At 35.1% G+C, this 19743-nt stretch overlaps 1 protein-coding gene across 1 annotated transcript in view; it reads right to left on the reverse strand.

The window, feature by feature from the left end:
- Positions 1-19743, reverse strand: part of HMCN1 (hemicentin 1) — a 495504-nt gene that overhangs the window by 102511 nt on the left and 373250 nt on the right. Inside the window, 7 exon segments of the mRNA XM_020984406.2 lie at positions 8525-8650; positions 8653-8802; positions 9676-9773; positions 11918-12101; positions 12333-12457; positions 16357-16516; positions 17679-17828. Of these exon segments, the coding sequence (XP_020840065.1) occupies positions 8525-8650; positions 8653-8802; positions 9676-9773; positions 11918-12101; positions 12333-12457; positions 16357-16516; positions 17679-17828 (993 nt within the window).

Below are 19743 nucleotides of genomic sequence, written 5' to 3' on the forward strand. Positions count from 1 at the left end.
CTTTCAATTCTTTTTACCCCTTCTCGAATCTCCCACCCTCTCAGCTGAGAACCTAGCCTCATATTTTACTGAAAAATTCTCCCCCTTTTCCTGTCTTCCTCATCTCATATCATTCAGATGCCTTCTGATACTATCCTTTCACCTTTTTTGACGTGAATTGGTGGAATTACTCTTGGCAAGACAAAAACCTCTACCTATACAAACAATCCTGTTCCATCTCATCTCCTTCAACATCTGCCTCTTCTGTCATCCCCACTCTTTTATCTTCAATCTCTCCCTGTCTATTGGCTCATTATCACATGCCTTCAAACATGCCCATGTTTTCTTATCTTCAAAAAGCCCTCACTTGACCCTTCCATCCAGCTATCATTCCATATTTCATCTGCCTTTGTGGCTAAACTTCTTGAAAAGGCTGTCTGTGATGGATGCATCCACCTTCTCTCACTTGTCCTACAATCTGAATTCCATCCTCATCATTCCATGGAAACACCTCAAACTGATCCAGTTAACATTTTAAACTCAACATGTCCCAAACTGAACTCATTTATTTCTGCCTAAACTCTCCCCCCCTTCCCAGATCTCTTCTTTACTATCAAGGACACCACTATCCTCTTAGACACCAGGCTTATAATCTAGATGTCATCCTTGATTCCGCTCTCCCATATCCAGTCTGTTGGAAAAGCCTCTCAGTTTCAGCTTTGCACCATCTCTTGAACATGCTCCCTTTTTATCCTCTGATATTGCCAGCACTCTAGAGCAGGCTCTCATCTCCTCATGCTTGGACTTTTGCAATAGCCTGCTGGTTGGTTTGCCTGCCACAAGTCTCTCCTCACTCCAGAATGTCCTCCATTCAGCTGCCAAAAGTGATTTTCCCAAAGCACAGGTGTGACTATGTCACCTCCCCTCACCCTACCCCACCCCTGCTGCCATATTCAGTAAATTCCTATGGTTCCCTATGAACATTCAAAGCCCTTCATAACCTCCACCTCTCCTCATACTCTTTGATCCAGTGACACTAGCTTCCTTCTTGTTCCCTGAATGAAACATGCCATTTCTTGGCTCTGGGCATTTTCTCTATCTGTTCCCCCATGCCTGGAATATTCTCCCTCCTTATTTGTGCCTACTGGCTTCTTGAGCTTCCTTCAAGTCCCAACTAAAATCCTACATTCTATAGGAAACCTGTCACAATCCCTCTTGATTCTAGTGTTTTCCCTCCATTAACTGTTTCTTATATTTGTTTGCTGGTTGTCTCCTCCATTAGATTGTGGGCTCTTTGAGGAGAAGAACTATTTTTATCCTTTCTTTTTATCACAGTGCTTATCACATTGTAAGCTCTGATACAGGTTTACTGACTGCTCAAAATATGTTTGTTAAATTGAAATTTTAGAAAAATCTTTTATAAGATTTCCAATTAAAATAGCTGTCAAGGAATAGAGCTTTCATATGTGTACTCTAGCAATAACATAGAAAAGCACATGACTGAATAATGATCAAGAAATCCAAAGAGAAATTACAGTAAACACTTAAGGGTGGTCAGAAACCAACAACATTTTCACCATGGATATGGGGATATGTCTGCTTAGACTAGAACGACTCAGGAGTATTGGAAGTACCTAGCACAATGACCTGAGATGCTCTACAGGGTCCTGAAGAGAAAAGCACCCTGAACCCAGACATCCAGGGTGACTTGAAATCAGCCGGTTTTCTGAGTGGTGATACACCAGGGGAAGTGGAAGCCACCAGTAGGAAACTAGGAAATGATGGGCAGGACCAAACTGAAAGACCATGATGTCTAAGAATACAGGAAGTGGCAGAGCTAAGTAGTATAGCATAGAGATATGAGTAAACAGAAGACACTACACATTATGAAAAAATATCGATCTAGTGATGCCCAAGAAATAAACTCAGAAGTGTGTGATTACACAGCAACTATAAGCAGAGCCCCAGAGGGAACAAATGGCCTGCCCACGAGGACGAGAGTACCTGGAAGCAATGAAACGAAGTATTTTTTAATGAAATTATAAGTGAAATAAGGGCTTTGGAGGAAAGAATTGGAAGAAGGATAAATATCTTAGAACTGAAGGGAGAAAGGCTTACTCCTGTAGGGGCAGCTAAGTGGTACAGTGGGATAGAGCGCTGGGCCAACAGTCAGGAAGACCTGAGTTCAACTCCAGAGGAAGGGAGGGAAAAAGGTTTAAACTAGGGAAGAAAGAAAGTTGAAGAATTGTGTGAATGTGGAATGTTATTGTGCCATTAAAAATAGTATTTAACACATTAAGGTTTCCAAAGTATTTTACACATATTATCTCATTTTATCCTCATAAAAATCCTAGAAGGTAGGTACCATGATTATCTTCATTTTACATAAAAGGAAACTGAGGCACAGAGATGTTAAGTGACTTGTCCAGGGTTACACAGTAATTGTCTGAGGCTGTATTTGAACTTGGGCCTCCCTGACTCCAGCTTCAGTGCTTTATCCACTTTTCATCTAGTTGATTATGATGAAAATAATAAAAAGGAGGGATTCAGAGAAAGCTGAGAAGATGTATGAATTTGTGGAGAATGAAGTGAGAAAAACAAAAGAGCACAATTTACACAATGACTAAAACACTTTGGAGGACTTATCTTATGAATGCAATGACCAAATTTGACTACAGAGGACCACTGAAGAAGTATACACCCTACCTCCTAATATTGAGGTAGTAGATTCAAGGCTTCATGAGATATACATTTTCATACATAGCTAATATATGGAATTGTTTTGCTTGACTTATTACAAAGGAGGTTTTGTTTTTTACTTAGAGAGGAAATTTGGAGGGGAGGGGAGGATTATTGTTAATGATTTAAAAAACAAGAAAAGAAGGAAAAGAGGTCATGAGTAATTTTTAGTGCGTGGAAGAGGACACAAAGACATTGAATGAGACCCAGACAAAAGGACAGTTTTGAAACTAATACAAATTTATTGTATACTTCAAAAAAGAATGTATACATAATAGAGATTCTTGGTTTCATATTCCACACCCTCTTTCTGTTCTTATACAGTGGAAACATGTATAAGTTTGTTGGTGTTTGTCAAATTCAGAATAACAAAAAATTTTTTTCCAATTTAAAAGAAGCATCATCTTTATTATCTGACTGGCTGATTACTATTTTGACAGAATCTTTTAACTCAGTTTTCTCAACTGAAAATGGGGATAATAATAGCATTTGGCTCCCAGGGTTGTTGTGAGGATATAATGAGATTTTTTTTAAAGTGCTTATTAACACAGTGCCTAGCACATAGTAGCTACTTAAATTATTATTCCCTTTCCTTCCCTAGTCTAATGTGACCTGACATTACCTTGATGAAACCATGCTGCCTTTATAATAGCTTATTTGTCTGTATGTTCATTTTAACTATTCCTTTAATAATACTCTAATATTCTACTGCAGCTGTGATTTAGCTCATGGCTATGGGCACACCTTCTAACAAAGATTATACCCCATCCCTCCCTGTTTGTTCTGTGTAGGTTTTGTTCATATTCTCTAATAAGTCTAGTAGAGGAGTTTACCTAACATACCAAAGGTACTCTAGACATTTTTTAGATACCGATAGAGAATGAATACTATATAGCATTTAGTTCTTACTACTATTATGTTACCAGTCCAACTTTTATTCCCCCAGCTTGTTCATGTCTCCAATGACATACCACTTCTCCCATGTAAGTCCTTATTGTAAGGTATTCCAGCCTGTTCATTTCCACTATGATCTACTCTGTCTTTGGATGATCTTCAATTTCAGTTCTTTATAAATGATATTATTTCATGATTCATAGCCCTATGTGGGCATATTGAAGATATGGGATTTTGCTTCTGGGATAAACTTAGGCATCTTAAAAACAAAACAAAACAAAACAAAAAAACACTTTGAAATCTCATCTCCCTTCCTCCTGCAAATTCATCCAGAACATTTTCCTGCTTCTTTCTGATTATGGAACCAGATAGCTTATTTAGTTACAGTGTGTATGCAGGATATTAAGGATGAGTGAGCTCTATAGGTTTTCTTGATTGATGAATGAATGAACCTTATGTCCCTTTACTCACTATCTTTAGTTGGCTTCCAGGTACACTTTGTAACCCATCTAGCTATTCATGGGGAAGCAAGGGCCTTACAGGAGTGTCTTATCATCTTCCTTACTCCAATAGGTTTGAATACAACTCCTCAATCCCTTTTCTCCTTTTCCCTTCCTATGATGCCCTTCACTGTAACATATATCTTCTGTCCCTTGCTCTGTGAATAGTAATCAAGACAATACTGCTATTGATACTGGAAAGGGAGGTTACAACAGACTTCACAGTGGCTCCATTCATGATCTTTTCCGACAAAAATTCCTCTCTTTGCCTACCACTCTTTTATATGTCTGATAATATCCAAATGTAAACTCTCCTAGAGCAGGGATCATTATACCTTTATATTTATGTTCCCAGTGCCTAGCACAATTCTGTTTTATAAATGCTGGCTAATTAAATGATTTTTCATTCATTCAGTTATCCATCCAAACACCTACTTTGGTTTGTATAACAGCCATTTTTATCTACTTGGTTTTCCCTATAAGGTTAGGTAAGCCGAACTATTTTGAATGATTATGGATCTTATTCATAATGGTCTACAGTATTCCAGGGCTTGAAATAGTTAGCACAAGATCACTCACAAATCAGACAGTTACATCTGGAGGACCTCACTGTTTGTAAGAGAATCCCTCTTAGATTTGGGAATCTGTACTAGGCATTCTTCATAGAAGTAACAAAGACCTTTGGTGATTATATATGTCCTTATTTTATGTCCCACTAGATGTTACTAACTAAAGCACTGTCAAACATTTCTGTTGTTACATCTTACAAAGAACACTGTGTGATTGTGAAAACATACCTTGTTGGAAGAGAGCCTTTAAGTGGGATTTTGTTCTACCAAATCAAATGTTTGTTGTTGTTTTTTTCCCATACTCAACAAACAACAGGATTTTGTGTTCTCTATTCTGCAAATTACCTGTGTATCTACAAAGGAATGGTCTGCTATAGAATATCATTTTTTAAAACCTGCCTAATATATTTTCATTAAGGATTACTCTGATGAAACTGTAGATTGTTTTCATAAAACTCCTGTATACCTGGAAACAGAGGTAGATGGTTCAGCAGTTATTCATCTCTCAGTTGCTTTCTTTTTTTATAAAAAATGACCAAGAGTTTTTCTATGCTGTATTTTTTTCCATTTTGTGTCTTTCCCACTTTTTTAGATAACTTGAAAATCAGTCTCTCAGCACCTTCAAAATTGTGGTTTTATATATACTTGGTCGACTCTGGATGCTTTTCCCATTGCCACATCTTCATATAGTATATCTGGGACTGTGAGAGTCAAGTCCAAATTTGCTTGGTCACTCCCTGCTCTTGACGGATGGTGAAAAAATTGTTTTAAAAAATCTCTTTCTAAGATTTTTTTTCTCTCCCTCTGCTGTTTCTTACTGTTTCATGAGGCCATACTAGTCATAATCTCCTGTCATTCTTCATATATTACTCCTCTTTACAGCTTGAATAGAACTATTCTATTTATTCTTCCTTATATCTCTGCATAAGTGGTTCCTCATGTGTGGAATATGCTTTCTCCTCCAAGAGATTTTACAAATTAATTTATATTTTTAACTGATATTGTCCTCAGCTGCCACATCTCTTCTCTTTACAAGAAGGTCAAATGTTAGCTGGTTGAGGATTTTATGGACTCCTTTGGTCTTAATTGGTGTTGATATCTGTTCTTTTATTAATTTTCCATTTTGGGGGGCACGAATAGCTCATGTAAATAGTTGTTTAACAATTCTGAATTTTTTCCAGGAATTTAAATAAAGCTCACTAGCCTCAATTTGTAGACTTTATTCTTTTCTCTCTCCTTTTTTTTTTTGAAATCTAGACAATATTTTCTCCTTTCCCCAAAATCTTTCAAAGATCTCTCAGAGTGGGCTTAGATATCACAATTCCTTTAATGTCAGAGGATTTTGTTCCTCTGTCAGGTGATGAACTCAACAAGGGCAGCCAGGTACTTTCCTCTTACTTACAATGAGTATCAATTTCCTGTTAGCTATTTTTGCTGTGCCCTTTCCACTCAAAAGATCTTTCTCCTCAGCGAGAAAAGAAGCTCAAAGTAAGAATTGAGCAGCTTTAGCTTTTCCCTTTTATCACTTATTTTTGTCACATTCATTCTGAGCCATTGTCGTGTGTCTTTTAGAAAATACCATAAGCATCCTATTTTCTTTAGCAGAGCTAAAAGAAAAAAAATTCTTTTTTGCTGTTCTTAGTTTTCCTCACCAGCCTCAACTCATTTTGAACTTCAGCACTCTTGTCACTTTTAACACGACCATGCTACATTTCTGTATTCATTTACTTATTCTTGAATATATATTCTGTACATTACTTTTAAAAAGTGTAAGATTGTAACCCCTCTCTACCCTTGTCCTTTTACATAACTCTTTTTTTCCTCCTGATTAGAACTAATGTATACATTATTATATAGTATTATGTTACTGTATTGGAACAGAAAGACTTAGATTTAGTTACCCCTTAGTCCTTGGGAAAAGTTCAGAAACTTGGCTAATAATTAACTGCATAACTTTCACATAAATAAGGTAAGGATGCAAAAACAACAAAGGAATAGTCCTTCCCTCAAGAAACTTCTAGTCTGTTATGAAGATACAATACATGCACAGATAAGTACACACAAAATATACACACAATTATATAACTTTCAGGAGAGAGCAAGCCCTAACAAATGAGGGAATTAAAAAATTAAAAAAATCCTCTTATAGGAGAAAACCAATTAAGTGTCCTTTGAAAGATAATTAGGGATTTCTTTGAGACACGGTTGAAGAGGATGGGCATTCTAAACATGAGGGAACCATCTATATAAAGGCATGGGAGAAATGAAATGTCATGTTTAGGGGAGTGCTAGCAGGACAGATTGACTTGAATAAATTCTGTGTCAATGGAAGTAATATATAATAAGCCTAGAAAGATGTACGAGTCACATTGTAGAGGGCTGTTAAGTCTAGGATGAGGAATGTGCATTTTAACATAGTAGTACAATAGATAGCTATTGAAGGTATCTGAGTAGGGGAGTGACATGGACAAATGCATGTTTTAGGACTATTGATCTGGCAATATGGAGGATAGATGGGAGAAGGGAAAGACAAGGAGATCAACTAGGAAGCTCTGATAGTACTCCAATACTCCAGTATAGTAGTCCAATCTGAACTCGAGTAAAGAAGAAATGCTATGGAGGTGGACTCAATAAGGCTAAGGAACTGATAGAATATTGGGAGTGATGGTGAAGGAAGACTCAAGGATGATATCAAGACTGTGAATCTGGGAGATTCAAAGGATGGCGATGTGCTCAAGAGAAATAAGGAAATATGGAGGGGCAGGTTTTTAAGAAAGACAATGATTTTTATTTGCAACATGTTGAATTTGAGGATATTCTAATAGATGCTCAGCATGCATTTGGTAATGTGAGGCTGGAAGGCAAGACAGGGATTAGACCTTAGCATGTGGTAAGCATTTAATAAATACCGTTTCATCTATTGACAGCTTTGGCAGTCATCTGCATAGAGATGAAAACTGAGCACACTGGACCTGATTAGATCACCAAAGGAGAGATTATATTAAAAAAAAGAAAAGAAAGTTCAAGACAGAGACCTGGGCATACCTATAATTAGGGAGTAGATTCAGGATAATGATCCAGCAAAGGAAATTAAAAAAGAATAATAACAACTAGAATTTATGTAGTGTAGTGCTTTATCATTTGTAAAGCACTTTATAAATATCTCATGTTAGCCTCATAACAATCCTGGGAGGAAGGTGCTATTATTATTCCTGTTTTACCAATATGCAAACTAAGGCAGGCAGGTTGAATGATTTACTCAAGAGTTCAAGGAAGGAATTGACATCAGGTCTTCGTGACTCCAACTCCAGCACTCTATACATTTTACCACTTAACTATCTCTAATGTTTAGATAAGTAGAAAGAGAAACAAAAGAGAATAATGTAATAGAAACAAAGGGAGGCCAGAGTGTGCCAGAGGAGAGGATGGTGAAAAGTTCCAAATGTTGCAGGGGAAGTCAATTAAATTATCACTGTATTTAAGAAATCATTGGTAACCTTGGAGAGAGCATCTTCAGTTAAGTAATGGAGTCAGAAGCCAGAATTTAAGAGACTAAGAGAGAGATCAGAAAATGGAAATAATTGTAGATGACTTCTTGGAGTTTAGCTCTCAAAGACAGAATAAACATAAAATGGCATATATATGTGTGTGTGTATGTGTGTATTATATATACATATATATATATATATATATACACACACACACACACACACACACACACATATATATATATATATATATATATATATATATAATTTTTCACTGGGTCTTTGTTACTATTCTCTTTTTATAAACTATACTGACTTCCTAATAATTTTTTAATTTGTTAAAAAATTAACATACCTAGAACCTTTAGGACAAAGTGCTTCTTGACTTCCCCAGCTTCATTGGAGGCAATACAAGTGTATCTTCCAGAATCTTCGATTTCTGCTTCAACAAACTGAAGGACCATTCCTTGGTTACTCATTTCAAATGGGTGTCCAGCTCCAAAGGTTGACTCTCTTTAAGCCATGACGTAGTGGGAATTGGGATTCCATCAGTAAAGCACGTCAGTGAGGTAGGACTGCCTTTTACAATTGTTATTTCCTCAGTTCCAGCTGCATTGTCCATGCTTGGTGGTACTATGCAGGGGAGAAAATAAGAAATAAGATCATACATATTAATTTTCACTGATGGACTTTGGTCAGGTGGCAGGTGAATACAGAGGTAAAAGGGGGCTGCCTCTATTTGTGAAAGGCTCCCTTTTCCAATCTGGTAGAATACACCCACCAGAGCTTGTGCTCTCCCAGCACAGCCTTAAGAACTCAGCTGCAGTCAGGTACTGGAGGAGAACCTGAGTGCAGGATCATCATCATCATCATCATCATCATCATCTAGAGAAGAGGTGAATGCAAAATATAAGCCAACACATTTCTTCTATTCATAAATTCTCAATATTTCTGAGAATGGTGAACTAAATACTATAAGTGTTTATATAATTATATATTTGTACATGTACATATAGAGAAAGACACATATTCAATAATTATAATTATAACCTGACATTATGAGAAAAGTTTTAACTTTCTTTTGGGATGAGAAAGAATGACTTCATGCCTGGAGAGAAATATAACTGTTTGAACTTTATACTTGGAACAATATGAAAATCAAGGTCAAACTAGGGTAAAAAAAATCCTTGGCAGAAACATAGACAAAGGGGCCCCACTGACAGGGTTCCAGACTGGAGGAAAATTTCTGTTCCCTATACTTAAGGGACTCATTGTGTAAGTCCCTTCTTGACCTGTGAGTTAATTCATTCCTGACTACAAAATATGATACTTTACAAATTAAATGCATCAATCAGTGGAGAGAGACAGTGAGGATATTAAAGATAGATTATGTCCACAGTGTTTCACTATGAAACTGAAATAATAAAATAAAAATAGGAATATTTCCCTTACATCGAAAAAGTTATCAAGTAAGTATAAGGTTTCATATTACTCAAGATAACTTACCAAAAACTTGCAGACTATAATGTTTATTATCTACCCCAGCTCTGTTAGAGGCCACACAAGTGTATATTCCAACATCAGACACCTGAGCTCTCACAATTCTGGGGGAAAAAAGGTACAAAAACAAATATTAAATTCATAACAAATCCACAAATCTAACAAGAATCAGGAAGATATGATAAAAGAAGACATTCCATTCTAAATTATATAATGCGTAAAATAACATAGCTAACCTAAGACATGCAAAACTAATATAACTGCAACTATGAAACATTTTTTATAGAAATTAAGACTTAGTTAATTGGAAAGATATTCACTGCTTGTGGCTGGGTTGTCCCAAAATAATCAAAATGATAAAACTACTAACTTAATTTATACATTTAGTGCAGTCAGATTAGCAATAGAATAACTTATGGAACTAAGTAAACAACATAAAAATTTATTAAGAGGAAATAAGGTTTAGGATCTCAAAGAAAATGAGAAAAAGTTTGAAGGAATGAGGTTATTCAGTTATCAGAACTCAAACTGTATATTATAAAGTAGCTTTCAAAAGCATATAGTATTGGTTAAAAACAGACAAGTATATTAGTGGAACAGACTAGATAAGTAGGAAATGGAAACAAAAAATAGTAGGTCAGCATTTGGTAAAAATAAGAGCACAAATGATAAAGGGGAAGGAACCCCTTTTTTGACAAAAATTTCTGGGAAAATTGGAAAGTTTGGCAGAAAAAAAAAGGTTTAGAACAATATCTTAAGCCATGTTCCATAATAAACTCAAAAGAGTTACATGACCTGAATATAAAATGTTGTACCTTACAAAAATTAGAAGAAAATAGAGAGGAAGTACTTTTTATAACTGTGGTTAGGGAGAGAATTCTTAACCAAACCAATCATATGGAGGATCATAAAAGATAAAATAAATAATTTTGTATATGTAAAATTTAAAATAGCTTTCACATGCATAAAGATAGGAGGCACAATCAACCAGCATGAAGAAACGATATTAAGGTGGGAAAAATATTTGCTCCAAATATGACCACCAAAAGTTAAATATCCATAACATATAGCAAATGACATAATGACATCAAGTACCACTCCCTAGTAGATAATTGGTCAAATGATATAAACAAAACGTTTCCAAAAGAAGAAATAGTGGTGCAAACTATATATGACCACAGGAAAATATATTCCAAATCATTAATACTAAGAGAAATGCTAATTAAAACCACCTAGATTTTATTTCATATGATGCAGATTGGAAAAGATGGAAAAAATAGTTGAAATAGTCAAAGTTACAGGGACTATAAGGAGATAGGCACATTATTGTACAATTTGTGGAACTGTGAGTTGGCTCAATTAGTATGGATATTGAACACACATATATTACTTTTTCATTTTGTAAATGTATGATTAAAATGTATATAAAGTAGTTGCACTAACATACACGCATTAATAATATAACATTAAAATGGAACTGAACACCCATTTTTGTGATTATTTTTAACAAATATGTTTTTAAGATAGGAAAACAATGTTCAGTGTTTGGATCATAGCATGATCCAAAAATTATCTGCATCTCCAGCAAATGGACAAACATGACTAAAGTCACTGTTAGAGGGACTGCAGAAAGCCAGGTATTAGTACCTTTGCATGTGGAGCTATGAATTGGTCTAACCATTCTATTAAACAATTTGGAATTTCATTTTTTAAAAAGTGACTAGAATGTCTATATCTTTTGAACATATCCCTCAGGAAAAAGATCCCATATACCGAAAGAGTGAATACAAAGAATTCAGATAAGCATGGGATGACTTATGTGAACTGATACAAAGTGAAACAGAACCAGGAAAACAACATACACAACAACTGTACCAATGCAAACTCTGATAACAATAAAATGAAACTGGATGCTGTGAATTATAATGACCAAACTTGGACCCAGAGGAGAGTTGGAAAAAATAATTTACCTCCTTACCTTCATTGTAGAAATGAAGGGCTATGAGTGTGGGATATAGTATATATTTAAAAATGTGGTCCATGCTTGGTTTTATGGAACTTTTTTTTCTTATTCTATTTTAATTTAAGGTACAGAGATGCTGCTTGGCAGTGAAATGGGAAAGGGATAAATTTGGAAGTAAAAGTAATGTAAAAACAAAAGATACCAATATAAAATTGGTTAGAATCTAAAGGAAAGGTCCATAAAATACAACCATTCATTTAAAAATATAATATTTAAAAAGCTGACCTGATCACCTGCCCTGCAGCCAGCAGTCGGGTTTGGGATGAGATAGGTAGAGGAAGTCCATTCTTTAGCCAGTTTATCTGTGGTGGTGGAATTCCAGTGGCTGTACATACAATGTTTATCGAAGTATCCAATAAAGCCATTAACTTCTCTGCTTCCTCCTTATTACCCACAATTGCAGGTGAGACTACATTTTGCAGCAATAGAAGAAGAAAACCATAAAAATGACTAGTTTAAAACTATCCCTACTACAGTGACTTACCCTTCTGTTATACATCTCAGATGGTAGCAAGGCTGGCATTTTGACCAGAATTTGTCCCAGAAAACCTGCTATTGAATATTCATTTCTCTTGATGTATTCCTAAGGTAATAAAACCATAACATGTTGGAACTGAATGTGTCACAATTTAAAACTCACCATAGACATTCAAGTTAAAAATTCGGTCTTCTTCTCCTGCAGGATTAGTAGCTACACAAGTGTATTTCCCCATGTCAGATGTGAGAGCTCCGAAAATGTTTAGCATGCTGCCATCTGGAGTCACTCTATGGAAAAGGTCATAGGTAGAATGTACTGAGCTGATTTATGTGGTCCTATGATCTGGAACACTAACTCTTCTTGAAGTTTTTAAAGGTATTTATTGTGTTCTTAAACATCCCTTCCCATCATAAATTGATCATTTCCTTTCTGGTATTATACTCTAAGTTTCTTACATCTCTTCTTCTAGAAGTCCTAGAAGGAAGTGTGGTGCAGTGGTAGAAAATGCTGTATTTGAAGAAGAATTGGATTAGAATCTCAGCTCTGTTAGTATCTAAATGATGTTAGACAAATCACAGAACCTGTTTCCTTGACTGTAAAATGAAGGGGTTGTACTAGGTCTCCTCTAACATTCTTACTAGTCTTACATATCTAAATCTATGATCTTACTAGAGTCATATGTCATACAATTGATGTGAATTCTACACACGCAACTTAAAATCTAAAGTGTTGGGCTTCAGTATCTCAAATCTCAATCTTCAAATCTCAAAAGGAAAAGTAAGTGAATCAAATTTGATTGACAGCTAACTCAGAACAAAAGTTAATTTTTCTTACTCAGAATGTTATGTTTGTAGATCTTAATGCAATCAATGAACTAAATGAAAAGTGTGTAAAAGTTCTATAATGAAATTTATGGAAATATTTCAACAATGAAACACTCAAAAATGCAATATTAAATTTAGGCTTGAAAGCATTTTTTAATACCATATAGTTCACACAGCTAATCTGTGTGATAAAAGAATTTTGTGGAACATGTGGATATTTTTTCACTGGGTAAGTAAATAACATTAACAGACAAAATTAATAAATTGTCAAGGTATTTTAATGAAGTATATTCTGTAATTTAGTAATATATAATCTCTGAAATAGTTACTCTTAATTATCAATGGTAAATGATTTTCACCAAGTAAAATGGCCTACAATTTTATTTAGTAAAGTTTAAAAATAAATATAATTTTGATTGCAGTGACTTCAGATTGCTTCTCTCAACTCTTAAATGATTCATTGCTATCCCTAGTTAACTATAGCTGTTACTCTATTCTTTCAATAAAATAGAAGATTAGTTAGAATTCTAATATGATTGCCACATTACAGGTCTAGGGGCTATATTTATGTCAGTGTTTTTAATTATTATTATCATGACTAATATTATTAACAAATGAAATAAGTTTCACAAAGTACTTTAATATAGATTATTTAATTTGATGTTGTTTTTCAAAATAAATGTGTTTAATATTTGACAGAAAGTTGGACTATTAACAATCAAAGTGAGGTGAGATGAAACAAAGTGGTCGTTAAACTGTAACTGAATGATTGATTTAGATAATTAACAGAGCACCATTTCACTTTTCTCTACAAAGTGGTGCAAGGTTAGAGCACCAAATAAATACATAATATTACATATAGAATGATTAAAAAATCAAAGACAACATATCATAAAGAAAGTGATAGCAAATTTCATTTGAGTGTGGATCATATCTATCTTATACTTTTTTGTATCTTTTTTTTTAACCATTTTCTCAAGAAATACTTGTTGATTGTTGGGTTGGTAGCAGTATTTCTAGGCCTCTCCAGGACCTCTATTTCAGGAAAGTCCCAGACCTATATTATTTCACTCCTCTCCAGCCCCTTGACCATTCATCATGCCTTTCTTCCACCTCCCTACAATTCTTGAGCCATGAACAAATCAACTCTGCCACTGTTCCTGGATAGAGTGTATCAGTCTACTCTCTGATGATCCTATTCATCATCCCAGTAACTTTTCTAAGTTTCCATGGCCAATATGTTTTATTTTCCCCATTAGAATATAAACTCCTTGAGCTAGTATACTGTCTTTTCTTATGTAGTTATGAGCACTTAGCACAGTGCCTGGCATGTAGTAAACACTTAATAAACTCAATGTGTCCTAAAGAGAATGCCTTATCATTCCACCCAAATGCTGTCCTCTTCCCAAATTTCCTGTTACTGTCCAAAGCCCCACCTTTCTCTCAGTTAGCCAGGTTTGCAACATCGTCGTCTTTTAACTCCTCACCTGTACTCATCTCATATCCAATCTCTTGCCAAATGTTGTTTCTACTTTAAAGTATCTCTCCTATATATCCCCTCCTCTCCTCACTGGTACATGGCTTTATCATCTTTCACCTGTATTACTTCAAGTCTTCTAATTGATCTCTCTGCCTCAAGTCTCTCTCCACTCCAATCCATCATCCACTCAGTTGCCAAAATGATTTCCCCATCTCAGACATCTGACCCTATTGCTTCCCTCCCCCCAGTCAACTCCAGTAGCTGCTAATTACCTTCAGTACCAAATATAAAATACTTTGGCATTTAAAATTCTTCACAACCTGGTCTTTTCTTAACTTTCTAGTTTTCTTACATCTTACTTCCCTCCAGAGACTCTGTGTTTCAGCTTCATTCTCTTTCTTGCTGTTCCTTTCCCCAAATCTAGGGCTTTTTAATTGGCTGCCTCTCATACCCAGAATTCTCTCCCACCTTACTTCCAACTCCTGGCTTCATTGACTTCCTTTAAGACTCAAACCAAAATACCACTCCCTTTAGGAGGCCTTTCCAAGTCCTCCCCCTCCCTCTTTCTCCTTTCCTTCCCAACTTTTTCTGTCCTTCTGAGATTAACTTTTTTGTTTATAACATATATAGTCTGTATCTATATACTTATTTGTATGTTGTCTTCTAGAGGGCAGAGACATGTTTTTGACTTTCTTTGTATCCTCAGTGCTTAGAACAGTGCCTAGCATACAGTAAGTACTTAATAAAAACTTGTTTATTCACTACTAATTTATTTGAAATTTATTTATTCAAAATAATTCAGTTAAAAATAAAAGTGAGCAAGTGACCAGCTTTAAATGATGCATTTTACTAAAGTAAAATATTTATTCCTTTTTCGTATTAAGTTTTTTTAAATTAAGTTAAGAGCATGCCTCATGGTTTTTTATTGAAAGTATCAAAGAAATATCTGTTTCACCGTTTTGCCTATGATATTGTATTGTGGCACACAGTCTGACAACAGCATTAGAATGAAATACCAGGATATTAGTTTAAGTAGTATTTCAGTGTATTTTGTTCATCTGTATTGACTTTTGAGAGATGGAGTGGTATGTGGCAAATATGGTTGCTTCAGGTTCCTAGATCATTTCTAAGAAGGTAGATGGCAAAGTTGTAATTTGCTTGAAACAAACAAATTAGAAAGAATAACTTTCTTATAATATATGCTGAACTTTTTCAATCAAGAAATTTAGAAAATAAAGCAGGCCAAATCAATGCTTTTTTTTTTAAAGGAAAAGGGCTATTTTTTTTTGCTCACACCAAACTAGTGGAGCCTATTATACAGAACTCAACCTTTGATGTCATTTATCTGAGGAACATTTATTAAATCATGTTTCTTGAAATTTATCTTTTATCTTGTGAAAGAAACTCAATTTAAAGACAGAAGGGTGAAAAATGTGGGGACAAGCCATCATCTTTACTAATGTGCTAGAAGCTATAATGTTCTTTCATCTTCTGAGATAGTTCACAAGAAACCAGTAAAATCATTCTATGAATTTTAAAATAAGCATATATTGAATAAGATGACCATTATGTAACATTCTAAGCAGTTGATATATAAGATGTATGCATAGAACAACTTACCATGTGCAATTATAATAACAGTAGTTCACATTTAGTTATAGTGGTCTATAGCATATCATGGTTGTGGAAATAATAAAATCCTCATTTTAAAGCTATGGACTCTAGGGTCAGAGAGAGTAAATTGACTTACTCTGAATTATTAAATGATTGTGCCAGGACTTAAACCCAAGTATAGTTCTCTTTCCGTTACTTCTTAATGTACAATTTTGAATAACATCATTTGCATACTAAGGTTAATCCCTAAGTTCATATTTAAACATACCGTATTCTTTCCATTTCACCACTGGTTATAGGTTTTCCATCTTTCAGCCACTGAACAACAGGTCTTGGGATTCCATTGGCATTGCAGACTAGATGAATATTTTCTCCCAGAAGGACACTGACTTCACTTGGCATTTCAGAACCAACAATATTTGGAGGAACTTTTGCAGAAATAACCATAACTTTCATCAATGAGAATAACTACCTCCAAAGCATTAAACAACTTGATATCTATGTTTAGACATATACATAGAACTTTAGACCTGGAAGAAACCTTAGAGATTATCTACTTAAACTATCATTTAAAAAATCTGATACAAATGTATAAGAGACACTTATGGAAAGAGTGTCAGTGTAATATGAGCATATAAACAATGCACCCTCCCCACCATCCAGACCCACAAAGTCTGATGCTTGTCCAGCAGGCCCTGGATCCTGGGAATTGAAGAGTCTTGGGGTCTAACAGTTACTTCTAGGATGCCAGGTGGACAGCCTGTTCACACCTTGCTTCATTAATCCTAAGCTAGCAAGTGTTTGTGGGGAATCCTCCCCAGGTGTTCTTTCTCCTATATGCCCCAAAGTACCAGGGAGCCAGGGAATGAGAAGAGAAAAGTGAACGTCTACTGGCTTCTCCTTCTTCTCTTCAGAGTCTGTAGCTTTGCTTTTATTCTGTCTCATGTCCCTTTCTTTCAGAGGAGTGGGATTTCAGGAGGCAGAGAGTTGTTAATTCTACTATGTCTTTTTTCACCTCCTCTTTGGGACTAGGATACCCATCAGGACTTGTATGTACTGGAATGAAGGCAACAAAGCACTGTCCAAGTCTTTTGATAGAAGCTGTGACAGTCCATGCCTGGGAAGTGGGGGAAGAGGATATGAGTGGAGCACAATGTTGAGTCAGGGTTTGGGATGGAGCAGCTATAAAGTGTCCTCTTCTGTTTCACCTTTGCTAAGTGCTTAAAAAAATTATCTTCTATGAGCTCACATTATAAAAGGATAGGCTATAGAAACTCTGCAACTTATAATAGAACCAGAGCTAATTATATTCAGGATTAAAAAATCAGGATAGTTTAAAAGCATTCATTTTGTGAGTAGGTGACAGTTTCAACAAACACTTTCCACAATAATGGACACTGAAAGGCCATGAGAAACAGATTACTTTGATACTGGTAAATATGGAAAGGGTTAATGCAAATGATATGAAATAATAGCTTTTTCGTGATGTAAATATATCTTGGACCATTTGCAAATTTACTTTAATGTTAAGCCTATTTCTTGTTGTTAATGAAAGATAACCTTATTTGTATCCAGTGTGCCTGCACATACCTTGAATTGAAAGAAGGTAATTTTTCTGAGCTTTTCCTTCTATATTTGATGCAATACAAGTATATGTTCCACTGTCTGAATGTTGAGACCGTGCAATCTGTAGCTTGCTTCCACCGGACAAAACATGGATCTCAAGTGAATCAGAATTTTCTATGGATACATAAATTGTTTTTTTAAAAACCTGACAATCTGTTCTTTTCCTAATGAGAAATCACTGCAATTTCCTACAATACCATAACACTTAAAATATGGAACAATTCATTTTGCTTCATATAGTAGGAGTATTCATCAAAAGTGTACTTTAATTTTAAGAGAAGAATCCTATTATAAATGTAGAAATTCATTTAAAGTAGCCTAGTAGTGAATTCTGTTATAAAGCAGATAGTCACCTTTTAATCTGCTTTATAAGTCTGAATTTTATGCTATTGGGTTTTCTTGAAAAAGAACTCATATGAACATGGAAAGATTTCAAAGAAAGTATTTAAAATGACATTTACATTATATGTATGATAGTATATCATCTACCTGCCTTAATATTTCAATTTTATTCTAAGTTAACTTTAACAAACTAGATCAGTAAAATATATATCATATAGATGTATGATTTTATGGTTAAAAAGTCATTTCAAATATATCTGCAATTGATCTGCATATAACCTGGTGAGATTGATAGTGTATTAATGACTCCACTTTGTAGAAAAGTAATGCTGAAAAGATTAAATAACTTTCAAAATTAAATGACAGCTGCTATGACAGGATATATGATAAAGACCTAATCCAGCTCTTGTGGATCCAAGTGCAGCGCTCTTCTATAAAATGTTGCCCTATTGAAAAGTAAATGTTTAACAAAACAAAATAACTAGTTTAAAAATAACAAAATTGATAAGCCATTTGCTAACTTAACTTTTAAAAGTTTAAAACCAAACTGCCAAAATAAAAAATGAAGAGAGAATTATTAATAACTACTATAGCCACAATTATATGGTAGAAACATTAAGAATTAAAAGAAAGAGGAATGCCTAAAAAAAATATAAATTATCCCAGTTAATAAGAGTGACTGGAAATACTAAACTACCAATACTTATTGAAATGTCAAACTATAAGGGGGTTTACTTTATAAAATTAGATAAAATACATTTAGAGAAACAAAAATTCAAGAATTTAAAAGGCAATAATGAAAAAAAGGAATGAAATGACTTATTTTTTAAAACCAGATCTCAAATTACATTGTAAAGCAGTAATTGATTGCCAAAATTATTTATTAGAGGCTAAAAGCATTTTTGAAAGTGTGAGAGATGAACTCCTAGAAGTGAAGCCTCCTCAAAAGGTCAGTAATTCTTGATTATTACTTTCAAAGTCCTCCCCCACACAGACCCTGTTTTTAAGCTCATAACAGAAAGAATAAGCCCTGCCCCCGCCCCCAACCTGAGCCATTTGCCCTTGGCTTCCTGCCTCTTTCCTTGTCTTTGAATTTCTTGCCTGGAATGCAAGCCCCACCTCCCAGTTAAGGGGATAGGAAGAAACTTTCCAGCTTAGAATGTAAGCCTCACCTCCCAGTTAGAATGTAAGCCCACCCCCCAGTTAAGGGGAATAAAGGATAGTGGTGGGTGGGGACTTGTTTGCATTAGGGTTTATAAGGCTTCTCCTGTTGCATACCGGCCTCTCTGTCAGAATGAACAGACAGCCATCTCCCGAGATTGTAATAAAGGTAACCTTTGCTTTCCACCTTGAGAAGTCTCTGAGTTTAATTTGGGTTAGGGTCGCTGTCCACACAAAAGTAATTAATAGTGATATATTCCTATATTCCTCACTACTAGAGAGGCTGAGGCTGATGACTTTCTTGAGCTCAGGAATTTCGAGCAGCAAATCAAACCAATTGAGTGTCTCCACTAAATTTAGCATGAATATGGTCAGCTCCAAGGAAGAGGGAGCCACCAAATTGCATAAGAATGAGCAAAGTATCTCAAGTTGGAAACAAAGTAGGTCAAAGCTCCCATGCTGGTCAAAGTGGGACCTAGCCTATGAGCAGACACTGAACTTCCAGTCTAAGCAAGATAGGGAGACC

The sequence above is a fragment of the Phascolarctos cinereus genome, unplaced genomic scaffold, assembly GCF_003287225.1.
Source record: "Phascolarctos cinereus isolate Bilbo 61053 unplaced genomic scaffold, phaCin_HiC Scaffold_5;HRSCAF=322, whole genome shotgun sequence".
Taxonomy (NCBI): domain Eukaryota; kingdom Metazoa; phylum Chordata; class Mammalia; order Diprotodontia; family Phascolarctidae; genus Phascolarctos; species Phascolarctos cinereus.